The 13,678-nt window shown below is 59.5% G+C and overlaps 1 protein-coding gene across 7 annotated transcripts in view; it reads left to right on the top strand.

Annotated features, from left to right (window-relative positions):
• The window catches only part of CSNK1E (casein kinase 1 epsilon), a 33,434-nt gene extending 19,756 nt beyond the window's left edge, over positions 1–13,678 (top strand). For 3 of the 7 annotated variants that reach the window (XM_046011235.1, XM_046011233.1, XM_046011236.1), the window contains 10 exons: positions 1,554–1,664; positions 1,782–1,930; positions 3,549–3,777; positions 4,353–4,523; positions 5,990–6,138; positions 9,379–9,439; positions 10,194–10,386; positions 10,495–10,634; positions 11,389–11,454; positions 12,594–13,678. In XM_046011235.1, coding sequence (XP_045867191.1) covers positions 1,554–1,664; positions 1,782–1,930; positions 3,549–3,777; positions 4,353–4,523; positions 5,990–6,138; positions 9,379–9,439; positions 10,194–10,386; positions 10,495–10,634; positions 11,389–11,405 — 1,220 coding nt within the window. In that variant the 3' untranslated portion in view covers positions 11,406–11,454; positions 12,594–13,678. Of the gene's footprint in view, positions 1–1,553; positions 1,665–1,781; positions 1,931–3,548; positions 3,778–4,352; positions 4,524–5,989; positions 6,139–6,739; positions 6,844–6,939; positions 8,633–9,378; positions 9,440–10,193; positions 10,387–10,494; positions 10,635–11,388; positions 11,455–12,404; positions 12,463–12,593 lie in introns of those variants that run through there. The other 4 variants (XM_046011234.1, XM_046011237.1, XM_046011238.1 and 1 more) reach the window with 4 other exon arrangements.

The raw sequence follows: 13,678 nt of genomic DNA on the forward strand, positions 1-13,678 counted from the left end.
AACGTCCCGCTGCGTGGAGAGAAGCATTCGGTCTGTCCACACCGCCCGTCGCTGGGCGCACTCTTGTCTCCACCTTGGGTTCTCGTGAATGGTGTGGCTCCTCCCTCTCTCGGACAGCACGTTAAGATGCTGGGAGCGGAGAGGCCTGGGTGGCTCAGTTGGTTAAGCGTCTGCTCTCTGCTTGAGTCAGGATCCCGGGGTCCTGGGACTGAGCCCCGCAGCAGGCTCCTTGTTAGCGGAGAGCCTGCTTCTCCCTCTGCCCCTGCTGCTTCCCCACTTGTGAGTGCTCTTTCTCTCTCTCTGACAAATAAATCAAATCTTGAAAAAAAATAATGCTGGGAGCCACCCACCAGCTGCCCGGAGCCAGTATCCGTTCCTTTGCCCTGCCCTGTGGCCTTCTCTCTGACTGCATGGCAGCTTAGCTGTTCTGATGTCAGACTTCCGGGCGGTTGGGAGTCATGTACATTCTTGTCCTCCTGGAGCTCCCGTGTTTCTGGAGGACAGACAGTCGGGAGTGGGCTTGCTTGAGAAAGGGTTTGTGTGTATTCAACTCTACTGGGTAAATGCCAGCCTGGTTTTCAGAGTGACTGTGCAGGGGTGCCTCGTGGCTCAGTCCATGGAGCGTGCGACTCTTGATCTCGGGGTTGTGAGTTCGAGCCCCATGTTGGGTGTAGAGCTTACTTAACAACAACAAAAAGGCAAAGCGGCTATGCTCACTTATACCCCACATTTTTCTTTTTTCCACACAAACTTTGGCTTCACTTGGGATATCTGGAGTGTGTGGGGTGAACTATGGTGTCTTTTCTCAGATGGCCAGCCAGTGGTTCTGGGGCTGCTTATGGCACAGCCTCATCTTGTCCCCTGACTTGAGACACAGGCTTTCTCCTGTCCTACAGTCTTCTGGGCTGGTATCCTCCCCTGGCTCTTCTGCTCTGTGTCTGTGTGCTAAGGCTCCACGGTTTCAGTCACCCCTGCTGCAGTGACGCCTTGCCTCTGTCCCTCAGTCTGGCCCCCGGCCTCTAACTCAGCCCACTCAGTATTAGAGCCGGGGAAACTGAGACAAAGCACAGTTTGGGTTTGGGTCTTTCTTGGGACTTCTTGAGACAGAACCTTGCTCCACTCCCTTCTCTCCTCCTCAGCCCTGACATCCCACTGACCTCACTCCTCTCCAGCTCAGGGGCTCCCACTCTCCAGGGTAAAATTCCTCTCACATGATCTGTGAGCCGACTGCAGCCCATCTCGCCTCCCTTTGCATCTGATATTCTGGCTGCTCCAGCCTGTGGCTCTGTGACACGGCCGCAGTTCCTCCCAGCCTTTCCCTCCCACATGTTGCTCTTCCCACCCTCCCCTCCTGCCCCACCCAGGGGTCCACTCTGTGCCCACAGTCCCTCCGCCTCCCTTGGATGCAGTGCTGGGCCCTCTCCCACTCGTCTGCCGTCCCCCAAGGGGTGCTGAGCTGCTCAGGCACAGACATCCGACTTGGCCCCGACCTGAGGCCAGCTGCCTGGCCGAGCGTGACCCAGGGCCCCTGTGCCCTCCTCCACCCCTGGCAGGTGCCAATATTGCCTCTGGTGAAGAGGTTGCCATCAAGCTCGAGTGTGTGAAAACGAAGCACCCGCAGCTGCACATCGAGAGCAAGTTCTACAAGATGATGCAGGGAGGAGGTGAGGGTTGGGCGGGGCCTGGGGGCGGGGCCTGAGGCGCTCTGGGCTGGTGTGTGTATATGTGCGCATGCGTGCAGGGGGTGGTCCCACCCTGACTGCCACGCCTCTGGCCCTCAGTGGGAATCCCATCCATCAAGTGGTGCGGAGCGGAGGGGGACTACAATGTGATGGTCATGGAACTGCTAGGGCCCAGCCTCGAGGACCTCTTCAACTTCTGCTCCCGCAAGTTCAGCCTCAAGACGGTGCTGCTCCTGGCCGACCAGATGGTGAGTCCCCCTATCAGCCCTCCCTAGCCGGGGACTGTGGGCCCTGCTGGGCTTGTGGATTCCCTTCCAACCTCTGTTTTCCCACCGGGCACAGGGTACGAGCCCTTCCTTCTGCCTCTGAAGGATGCCACAGCAGGAGGCAGTGACAGAGACATAGGACAGGCTTGGTGCCTGGACCAGGACCAGGGGACCTTGACCATTGGCTATAGAATGGTGGGGTGGGGGGGCGTGAAATACAGATCTCTAGGCCTCCTGGGTTGGGGTCCTGGAGTAGGACCTAGGACTCTGCCCTGGGATGATTTTTTTTTTTTTAATTTTTAAACATTTTATTTATTTATTTGATAGAGATCACAAGTGGGCAGAGAGGCAGGCAGAGAGGGGGGGAAGCAGGTTCCCCGCTGAGCAGGGAGCCCTATGAGGGCTTGATCCCAGGACCCTGAGATCATAACCTGAGCTGAAGGCAGAGGCTCAACCCACTGGGCCACCTAGGCGTCCCTGGGATGATTCTAAAGCTAGTGATCACACAGACCTGGCTTACACCCCAGTGTGCTGACTCTGGGTGATCACTAAGCCTCTGTGAGTGTCCGTCGTCTCAGATGAGAGTCTCCCCTTTGCTGGGCTGTTGTGGGATCAAGGGGGGCACGACGCAGCGCATGGACCAGAGCAGATGCATGCCTACTGATAAGCACTTCTTAGATCCTAGCACCCTTTATAAACTCAGGGCAGGAAACCTTTTTAAAAAAAGAAAAACAGACGATTTGGGACCCGGAATGATACACGGACGGAGCTCCCATTAGGCAAGGTCTGGGTCTGTGGCCGGTGCACCAAAAGTCTGCAGACCCCTGCAGTTTGGGGCTAAATGTGCGTGTGCAGGGGAGCGTTGTTGGATTCTCCCAGAATTGGACACAGTAGGTAATACTCAGCCAAGCCAGATGAGTCTGTTTGTTCTCAGAAGCCTGAGACTGACCCAGAGAAGGAATGGACTTGCCAGAGGACACACCGTGTGCTTATATGTTAATTTAAGTTTCTGACATAGTGGTGAAAGAAAGGGTCTGTGTGTCTGCTTGACTTTGGTGTCCTTGGCAAGCTAGGGGACAGAGCCTGTCCTTTGTCCTCCATCTCTGTCACCCCAGCTAAGTTGAGGCTTCACCGGTGCTCCTTCCTCTCGTCCCTTCCCCCACAATCTGATTGCCGGAAGAACCTTCGACACGTCTCTCTAACCTCGGCTCCTCTAGTCCGATGCGGGTGTAGAGCTGGGCAGCAGAGGCTTCCTGGTGGGCCCAGATGCCTTTCCAGGCTTTGTTCCTAGATCTTACCATTAGCTTTCCTACCTTGCTCTCCCCCCTCCGTCTCACAGTAACCTTGGTGAACCCCTCTTTCACAATTCCTGTCTGTGCCACTTCCTCCAGGAAGCCGTCTCTGGCCTGCCCCCTTGAAATCATCTCACACAGCTGCAGAGACAGATCTTTCTCCCCTACCCAAGGCAGGCATCACGGATGTGTGTTTTCTGTCCCCACCGCCCCAGCCCTCAGGCCCCACGGCAGGGCCTGGCCCCGACTGCCCGGTAGAAGCACACCCCCAGACCGCTCGCTGAATGCCTTGCTGTCCCCTCCCCCAGATCAGCCGCATCGAGTACATCCACTCCAAGAACTTTATACACCGGGACGTCAAACCTGACAACTTCCTCATGGGATTGGGGAAGAAGGGCAACCTAGTGTACATCATCGACTTCGGCCTGGCCAAGAAGTACCGGGACGCCCGCACGCACCAGCACATCCCATACCGGGAAAACAAGAACTTGACCGGCACTGCCCGCTACGCCTCCATCAACACCCACCTGGGCATCGGTGAGTGCGTGAGGCCTGTGGACTAGCGGGCCAGGGCCCTGGCTCTCTGCGGCTGGAGGTATTCCCCCCATTGTTGCCACAGAGGCAGGTTTTCCCCTCCAGGACAGCTGTGGCCACCACCTTAAGATGCCGGACTTCAGCCCCATAGCAACCCAGGCGGGTGTCCGCTTTCCATGGTGTGGGGGACACGGGCTCACGGGTGCTTGAGGTACTGGAGTCGGATTTGACCCTGGCCCTGTCTGAGGCTGCACTTGTGGCCTGTCCCCAGAGGGGGCTGGCAAGGAGGCCCTGGACTGCCTGCTCTCTAGCTGCTGGATGAGGAAGTGCCTGAGCTGGAGAAACTAGGCCCTGATTGAGCAGGAAAAGCTTGGCCCCACATCTTTTTCTGTAGAAGGGTGACAGTAACCTGTGTCTCTGCGGGAGTCACAGCTAGCTGGTGGGCCGGGTGGCGCGGTAAGGGGGTGTGGGCGGTGCCCCTCAGTTGAGGAGCATGTCCTGGAGGAGGGGGGCCTGGTCCCTGTTGGCCAGCAGCCCCCGCGGACCCCGCCCCTCACCCTGTCCTCGATTCCGTGCAGAGCAAAGCCGCCGCGACGACCTGGAGAGTCTGGGCTACGTGCTCATGTACTTCAACCTGGGCTCCCTGCCCTGGCAGGGCCTCAAAGCGGCCACCAAGCGCCAGAAGTACGAGCGCATCAGTGAGAAGAAGATGTCGACGCCCATCGAGGTCCTCTGCAAAGGCTACCCCTGTGAGTAGCCCCGTGGGGACGGCGCTGGCCAGGGAACCCTTCAAGGCCTCCCTGAGGGGAAGACAGGGCCACCCAGCCCGCACTGGACCCCCACTGCCCCAGCGTTGGTCACAGGCTGGCTGTCAGTGCTCGGGTCCCCCTCTCCCGCATCTCATGAGGGCTTTGAGTAAGAAAAGCTTGTTCTTCCTCGCCCTGTGAGGCCCCTTCTGACACGTGGGCTCACCACACGTGTGGGGGTTCCCCCCATCAAGCAGTTCTCTGGGACACTGTTGGGTGCCCTCTGGCTTGACTCCGTTTGACACGGTCTGCCGGGGGACAGTGGGAGGAGATCCCACAGTTCGGGGCTCCGTCCCACGAGAGTCCCCACCCCCCCAGCCCCAGAGATCAGTCACCAGTCCAGCTTTCTACCTGTGCTCTAACCGGCCGGCTGCGAGTCTGAGGTTCCCACGTTCCCCCCTCCCCCAGCAGGGACAAATTTGCTAGAGCAGCTCACAGGACTCAGGGAAACTTCCTCTGTGTGGCACCTTATGAAAGGCCACGATAAAGAATGTAGATGAATAGCCAGATGAAAAGATAACGGAGTGTGAGGGCTGCAAGGGGCCTGAGCACAGGGACTACTGTCCCCGTGGAGTTGGGGCGTGTCACCCTCCTGTATGGGGATGTGTTAACCAGCCTGGAAGCTGTCCAAACCCCATGCTGTTGGGATGTTTATGGAGGCTTCCTCGGGTAGACAGAAGTGAGTACTAACTCTGTTTCCAGGTCCTCTCCTGGAAACACCTTCTAAAGTGGTGTTTGGGGATGGACGCTGGAAATTCTAAGCTTCTAAACACGGTCTTAGGCTTGGTCTTTCTGGTGAGCAGCTCCCACCCATCCAGGAGCCATTAGGAGCCCACCCAGAGTCGCCTCATTGGAACAAAAGATGCTCCCATTGCCGTTAGCATTTAAGGGTTTATGAGGGTTTGAGGAACTCCCATGCCAGGGATGGGCGAGGCCAGTGTGCGTTCCCTGTTCGTCCCGGGGGCTGCCCCGGCCCTGCTTTCCGGAGTAGGAGGAGGAGGTGGAGATTTGCCTCCTGTGGCTTCAGTCACCTTGGGAGTTACCCCTGGGCCCTTGACTGTCCTTTGGATTTTGTGATAGCTCTGGATCCGCCATCTGCATGCCTGCTCCCCAGAGTGACTGGCAAGAGCAGGTAGAGCTGTGGCCTGTGGCCCTGGGGTGCCCTTGCTGCGAGGCGGCGCGCGTTCCTAATTCCCTGCCCTCCACGGCGAGTCTTCAAGGCTCTGCTCCCCGGCGTGCAAGGGTTTTAGCGCCGTAAGGAGGACCGTCGTTCTGCTCTGTCGTCCTCTTGTCCCCTCTGAGACCGAGAGCCTTTGGAAGCACAGCGGGGGGTAGGATGACGCGGGCTGTGGGGGGTGGGGGACCGGGGGCCTGGGCCTCACGGCGGCCTTTTCTGTGCCCCCTGCCAGCCGAGTTCTCCACATACCTCAACTTCTGCCGCTCCCTGCGGTTCGACGACAAGCCCGACTACTCGTACCTGCGCCAGCTGTTCCGCAACCTCTTCCACCGGCAGGGCTTCTCCTACGACTACGTCTTCGACTGGAACATGCTCAAATTCGTGAGTCACCTGGAGGCCAAGGCGGGCTTGGGGGACTGGACGGGGAAGGCCCCGACTCCTAAGGCCAAAGTGACCCTGTGGCGGGTGGGGCTCCCGAAAAGTGGGGTCTCTGAGCTGGACAGCGCACGCGACCTCGCTGGGCTCCCGGAGTCCCCGCGGTCCTCCCACTCTAGCCTCATCTGTGCTGAGCGCGTGTGCCGCCGCGGGCAGTGGGGCCCAGGCAGGGCACCACCTCCCGCCAGGCCCAGGAGGACCTGGCCAGGCCTTGAGTCCCTCCTAGGTGCCCTCGGCAGGGCGTGGATGGCGCTGGCAGGCCCCCCGGCTGTCCTGATTGTCGCCTACACCACCCTGCTCTTGCTGTCCTGCACGCCCCAGGCAGCTGCCTTCACCGTGGCCCCTCTGGCCAGCCTGGACCCATTCATTGTGGTTTCTTTCTTCCTGGTCATGGGACCCTGGGTCTTGCTAGGCGGTTGCTCTGTCTCCCTCTTTTAAGGGTTTTGGGGGTCGGGGGCGGTGGGGAGCAGCGTCAGCCCGTCAGCAGTGCCCAGAGCTCCGGAATCTGTGAAATCGTGTGTCTTGTTTCACATCTCTTCTGGAAAAGGGGGCTTCCTCGAGCCAGGCTCAGCCCCGTGACAACGAAGCCATTGCGCTGCCCTGTCCCTGCCCCTGTCCCTGTGCCGGGCCCACGTACTCACCCTCATACTGGTAAGGACCCTCAGAGGCCCGGCCTTTCCAAGATTTACCGCTTGGCTGGGCGAGCACAAGAGGCTGAGCCTCTGCTGTGCTCTCTGTCCCTTCCAGGTGCCCGGCGCCCCTGGGCACCCAGGGCCCTCCAGATAGGCCCGTGGAGGAGGTGGAGGAGCTGCCCCCCCAAAACTACTGGCCTGTGGTCTGGACTCCGGGGCCCCAGTTCTGACGTCACCAGATGTGTCTGAGCCCATCGGAGCCAGGCCTGAGGAGGTGTCCCTTGGCGTGGTGGGGTGCAGTGGAGAGGGAGTGGTGAAGGCCCTGCCGTGAGATTCTTGGGGATCAGTCAGCTGCCTCATGAACCGAGCCTGAAGAAGGGATGATGTTCACTGCCCTGGAGGGCCTGGTGGGAATGGGCACCAAGAATGGCCTCAGCAAGACCCCGACGGTGGCCTCTGTATTGAACCTGAACTCATTAAACGCCCCCCACCTGTACTGCACCTCATGCTGGTGCGCTCCTCCTCTCGTGGCGGACGCCAGACGCCCAGGACCCGAGGGCGGCTTCTCCTGGATGCGGGGCTCAGCACCTGGCCTCGCGGCCCTCTTCTCTCTGGGGCTTGGGTGGGGACTTGCTACTGTACCCTAAGGAGTCTGACAGAGATCGGGCGGAGAGCCACGGTCCCACAGGCCAGGGGACTCGAGGGGTGGGGGTGGGTGACGGGCAGCGGGGCACCTTCGGCCCAGACCTCCTAGCTGGGAGTGTAGCCAAGGGCCAGGGGCCGGCTCTTCTCGCCCAAAGGGCGTTCGTTGCTCAAGGCATCACTGGGCACTGCCCCATCTGTGTGGAAAGTCATCCCTGGGTCAGCTTCAGGGATGGGCTTGGCCCTTCCTCGCAGTGTAGCTCCAAGAACGGATTTTACATTGTCTTGGGGCTTACACCATGCGATGTGGTAGCTGGTGGCTACGTGTGGCTAATTTTTAAATTAAAATTAACCAAAACTGAAAAGTAGCTCCTCAGTCGAATTTGCTGCGTTTCAAGTTGTCTGGAGCCGCATGTGGCTGGTGAGTGGCTGTCCAATCCAACAAGGCAGACGTGAACGTTTCCGTCATCACAGAAAGTTCTGTGGGGCAGTGCTGCTCTGGATGGCTCCTTACAGAACCTCTCATGGGACCATCCAGCTGACAAGATCTCCTCTCAAGCCCAGCCAGGAGCGCCGTCCCTGCCCACTGCTGGCGCTTCGACCCCTCCCCGGGGCCCCCTTCGAGGCAGGCTCTGGAGCCAGGAGCTGAACAGAGGTGCCCACAGCCTTACTCTGCACCGGTCTCTGACTTGAGGGCCTGGACTGGATCGCTGGGTGCCTTTGAGCCCATCACCCCACGGTGAACTCCACCATCTCCAGCTGCCGGTTGGCAGAAGCACCTGCAGACACGCGGTGGGGACCTTCCGTGCCTTCGTCCCAAGGCCAGGTCCCCGGTGCACTTAACAGCACCTACCTACAGACCGGACACCATGCTGGGCACCCAGGGCTACGGACTCCTGGGGGAAGGATCCCACCCCTGACTGCAAGCGGCTCTCCCTGAAGTAGCCACCCCATTCAGCATCCGGGCCCCGGGACCTCTGGCTCCCTGGAGCCTGGGACGTTGCGGTCAGCACACGGAGGCACTGTTTTCCGAGGTCCAACCAGCAAGCCCGGAGGATACTCAGTGTAGCGAAGGACAGGGCTCTGCACTGCAGGGCTGGATGATTGTGTGACTTTGATGTTGACTTTTTGTGTTTCCTGTGGGCAAATAAAAGCCAAGAAACCTCCCCGGTGTGCATTCCTTGAGGCGTCACTGGTTGGACCGAAACGTGGAAAGTAGCCCCTCCTGCTCCGGGGCTGGCCTTGACCTGAGCCTGCTGGGGTCAGGGTGTAGCCCTCTGCGCAGTCGCTCACCCCTGGCCTGTACCCCTCTGAGTGGACCCCTTGGCTTCACCAGCCTCAGTTGGCCCAGGCCAGGGATGGGCTCGTCCCCCACCCGGCCCGCGGGTTTTCTGAATGGGGCTGCAGCTCTTACACAGGCCTGCTCTGTGTCTGGGGCTCAGGTGCTTTCTGCCGTCCTGTCACTGATGGGGGCTCGGGGCCCGGGGTGGGGCTGGGTGGAGACCGGAGTTGGGAGCTAGAGCCTTGGGGGTTCCAGGCCTGCCCTGTCAGGCTTGTGGGTGGGAGGGCTGGGGACGTATGTCCCCCCTAAGCTCTCTGGGGGTGCAGAGTAGGACCAGGGGGCAGAGGCCTGGATTTAAACCCTAGCTCTGCCCTGAGCTGTGTGAGCCCACACAGGTCACAAGGGCTCCTTGGGCCTCGACGCCTCACTAGGGTTCAGGGATCATTCTGCTCCCCAACCCCTATCTCTTGGAGTTGCTTAAAGGCAAGGGCCGCCCCCCAGCCCTTGCTTCCCAAGGACAGTAGGGCCTTCCCGGCCAGGTGCCCGGGAGAGACTCAGGGTTGCAGGAGCCTGCGCCCCATGGCCCATGAACAGGCCCCCCCACTCAGCCTGCAGCTCTCTCCTCCACAGATGCGGCCCCCCTCATGCCAGCCCCCTGCCCTTCCCTGTGGACGACCCCAGGACCAACTAGGTAATGCGGCCAGACGCCGCTCCCATACCATGCTCCTCTCTCTCAGGCTGTCTCCTTTCTTCCTGCACTGGGGTGGCGGCGGCCGGAGGGCAGGCCCTGGGGGCTCCCGGAACCCTTCCGCCCCATCCTGCCTGTTGGGCCTCTTTTTCCTCCCATGGGGGCACCTAGCCCATTCTTTCTCGAGCTCCCCCTGAGCTCCTGCCTTGTCCCAGGGCCAGCGGCATCCGTGTGAGTCCCGGGGCCTCCCCGACAGCGCCTGCCGGAAGTCATTGCCGGCTCCAGGGATGGGGCGAGAACAGCCTTTGATGAGATGCCCTGGCTGGCTCCCTGGTTCAGACGCTGGCCCTGCTTTTAGCTAGCCTTGTTCCTCTTTCTCTGGATCTCTGAACACCTGCCCTGCTTGTTTGGAAACTTGGAGGGGCCGAGGGCTTCAGAACACAGCAGGGGCCTGGGTTGGGAGGGCCAAGGAGTGCCCTTAGTCCTCTGGGGCATTAGCCCTCCCAACTCTGCCTCAACCCCATGAGACCAGGGCAGAGTGACCTCAGCCCTTTCCTCTGACCCAGCTTCCTCCTTCCTCTGGGCGGTCGTTCGGCTTTGTTTCTCTGTACTGTGTGACTGGGAGTCGTTTCCAGGTCTCCCGCCTGGTGGGGAGGAGGTTGGACCAGAGGGTTTCCGAGTTGCCTCTTCCCCGTACTCTGGCCCGTGGGAGGGCTGGACATCACAGGCCTGACCAGGTCTCCTCTCTTCCCCGCAGGGCGCAGCCCGGAACCCCGAGGACGTGGACCGGGAGCGGCGAGAGCACGAGCGCGAGGAGAGGATGGGACAGCTCCGTGGCTCGGCGACCCGGGCCCTACCCCCTGGCCCGCCCACGGGGGCTGCCGCCAACCGGCTCCGCAGTGCCGCAGAGCCTGTGGCTTCCACCCCGGCCTCCCGCATCCAGCAAGCTGGTGAGCGGGATGGGGGGCCCCTTGCGCAGTGGGCTGGGCCCAAGGGGGGCCGGGGCGACCGGGGCCTGGACACTGATGGGGTGACTCCCCCTCCCTCTTCCCCTCTAGGCAATACTTCTCCCAGAGCGATCTCACGAGTCGACAGAGAGAGGAAGGTGAGCATGAGGCTACACAGGGGGGCGCCTGCCAACGTCTCCTCCTCCGACCTCACTGGGCGGCAAGAGGTCTCCCGGATTTCAGCCTCACAGGTGAGCTGCCCTGGCTGCCGGCCTCCTCTGCCTCGCCACTGGGCCCGAGGGCCATGGCCTGGGGGAGACCGGGCTCCCGCTTCCATTCTCGCCTTTCCATTCTTGCCTCTCCGATGACCTTGGAGCAGCCCCTTTTGTTGAGCAAGGGACCTGGCTTCGTTTAATTTCCTGAGGTTAGCTTAGCCCCAGGGAGCAGAGTCAAAGCAGGCTCAGAGCAAGTGATGGAGCTGGGATCCCGGCTTCAGGGCCGGGCCCCCGCTCTGGTGGGCCACAGGGAGCTCATGGAGGAGGCGTCCTGGTCCCAGCCATCAGGAAGTCCCCCTCAGGTCCCTGTCAGCACAGGGTAGAGGGAAGGGCAGATTCTGCTGGTGGCCTCACTTGGGACCATGTTTGGACTCCGAAAGTTGGGAAGGGGGAGTCTGTAGTTGCCCAGGGAACTCCTGCAGAGACAGCAGGAGACCTGCCGTGGTCCTTTTGCTTGTGGTGGTTGAGCCCCAGGACGGGCCACGAGCTGGGTGGGAGTCTGGTGGCCCCAACATGACGTCCATGTGGCCCGGAGCAGCTGCTTTGTTTCCCTGGGCACTGTTCTGTCTCTGAAGCAGCTATGTCCTAGGGTCATTGAGGCCACACCCCGCTTTCCTTGGCTCCAGGGGTGGTGGGGGCAGGCGGGGAGCCCCGAGGTGGGGAGAGACTTGCCAGACCCCAGTCAGCAACAGCTTATCCCCTCCCTGCCTCTGTGTCTCTCCTCCCAAAGACAAGCGTGCCATTTGACCATCTCGGAAAGTGAGGAAGAGCCACCATCGGACCAGTATTTGCTTAGGTGAGTCAGTATCTTCAGCAGATGGAGTCCAGCCACGTCTAGAAACACCCATGGCCTCCGGGGGAGTGGCAGCCGCCCCCCCCCCCATCAACAGCTCTTGAGAGAATTTACCTCAGAGCTACTTGGCTCAGCCCAGCCCACACCAGCTAATTTCAGCTGGAAAAAGCCTCCCTCTGCGCTTAGGCCAGTCCTCCATTCTCTGTCCCTCCGTTGGCTGTCCCTGCCGCCCTTCCTGTAGTCGTAGAGGAGTTAGTTCTTAGCTGAGACAGCCCTGGAGGCTGACTCTCGCCCCCAGGCCTTTAGTCCTGCCTCAGCCCCTGGGCTGTTAAACATGTCATTCCCATAAAGCACTTAGAACAGGGTCATGTACTTGGGGGTTTATCGGATGTAAAACAAGGCCCTTCGTGGCCTCCCCAAACCCTCTGGCCAGTGTGAATCTCCGTGGGACGCCCATGGCCATGTGTGGGCCTGAGGAGCTGGAAGCAGGTCTCCTCTGGGGCCTGGTTTGGGGAAGCGCAGGGGGCAGAGGGGAGGTTCAGGGCGGAGGGGGGAGGGCTGTAGGGGGAAACGTCTGAGCTCCCTGGGGAATAGGTATGTGGCAGGGGGCTTCGCCAGCGTGGCCTCACACCAGGACTCCCTGAGCGTGAGGTGCTTTGCAGAAATTCATTCCACAGCTAGAGCTGGGACGTGAAACAGGGCTTGCCTTCGCCAGCTCTCAGGTCCGGGAGCCAGTCCTTCCGTGGCAGGGTGGGGCGGGCGTGTGGCTGCTCACCGAGAGGACAGAGGAGGGAGAGAGATTTTGTTCTTCCCATGAAAATGGAGCACCCACTGTGTCCCTGGAGAGGGACCCGCTCAAAGCCTGGGGACAGGAGCATGGGGACTGCGGGCTGTCTTGTGGATGGTGGCAGGAGGCAGACGTGCACCTGATCTGTCTTCTCTCCCCCTTCCAGTGTCTTCACTGTATCTTCTTTTAAAAACAACAACAACAAAAAGATGGGGAAAAAAACCACTCAAAAGAACAAAAAGAAAAAAAACCCAGCATAAAACCGACGATGGATTTTCTTTTCTTTTTCTTTTTTCTTTTTCTTTTTTTTCTTTTCCCTTTTCTCTCTCTCTTTTTTTTGGCCATTGGCAAGAAGATGGGGTGCCTTCAGCACAGAGGATTCTTGTCCCTACACATTTCCCATTGTCCACAACCTTCAGGCTGCCAAATGCTCCCCAGACATGGGGCTCCACACGCCAGGCGCCACGGCCGCGCCCCAGCCAGCACAGACACCGGCCCAGAGGGGCTGTCTTCATGTTGGAGATGCCGCTGGCCCTCGTGTGCCATCAAGAGGTGGCCTGAGGAGCCGGGGGGAACGGTGTGGTTGGTCAGGGTAGATCCCACTGGGTGCTCTTGAGCCTCAGGACCCCAGGAGACAGGCACAGCTCCTACTGCCCTGAAATGACTGTGGCCGGATTTCTGGGTTGGGCTTTTTCCAGTGTTCCCTGAACGTCTGGGTCTCTTTGCCTCTCCAAGAAGACTTTGAGGAATGGGTGGCGAGGTGGTGGGGTCTGGGATTCCTTGTGTGTGTGTGTCTGTCTGTCTGTGTAGCTCCCAGGACAGCAGGTGCCCTGCCCCACCTGCCAGGCGGACTTCTGGTTCTCATCCTCCTAACAAGGACACAGGGGTAGGCGGTGACTTTCTGTGGCCCCCAAGAAGGGCACAGAGGGTCCTTGCCACTACCGATACCTGAGACTGTCAGCAGCCTGTGGCAGCCCCATCCCCTTTCCGTGGTCTTAGGGCAGATCTGTGACTACTTCCAGAAAGCATCCGGCTCCTGGGTTATGAATTAATTCTCCGGGCAGGCCACACTCACCTGGCGTCCCACCCTCCCTACCCATGTTCTGCCTCTCCAGGAGGAGCCTGGGGTCAGGGCTGGGCACCGGATTCATCCACCCCTCCTAGTTAACATCCATTTTTACTTTATTTTTGTTTGTTCTCTCCGTGTGTGTATTTCCTAATTTATTTACCTCTTTTTCACCTTTTTTTTTCTTTTCCTTTTTTTTTTTTAATTAAAGAGCAAAGCTTTTTATTACTTTGTAATTTAAAAAACTGAAAAAAAAATACTGAAGAACTTTGGGGGGAATTTTGTACTTTTTTCCTGTGTAAATATTGGACTTTTTTGAGCTTTATTGTGGTTGTTAATTTGAAGTAATAAAGTAGAAAAGGATAAAGTGAAAA

Source organism: Meles meles, chromosome 7, assembly GCF_922984935.1.
Source record: "Meles meles chromosome 7, mMelMel3.1 paternal haplotype, whole genome shotgun sequence".
Taxonomy (NCBI): Eukaryota; Metazoa; Chordata; class Mammalia; order Carnivora; family Mustelidae; genus Meles; species Meles meles.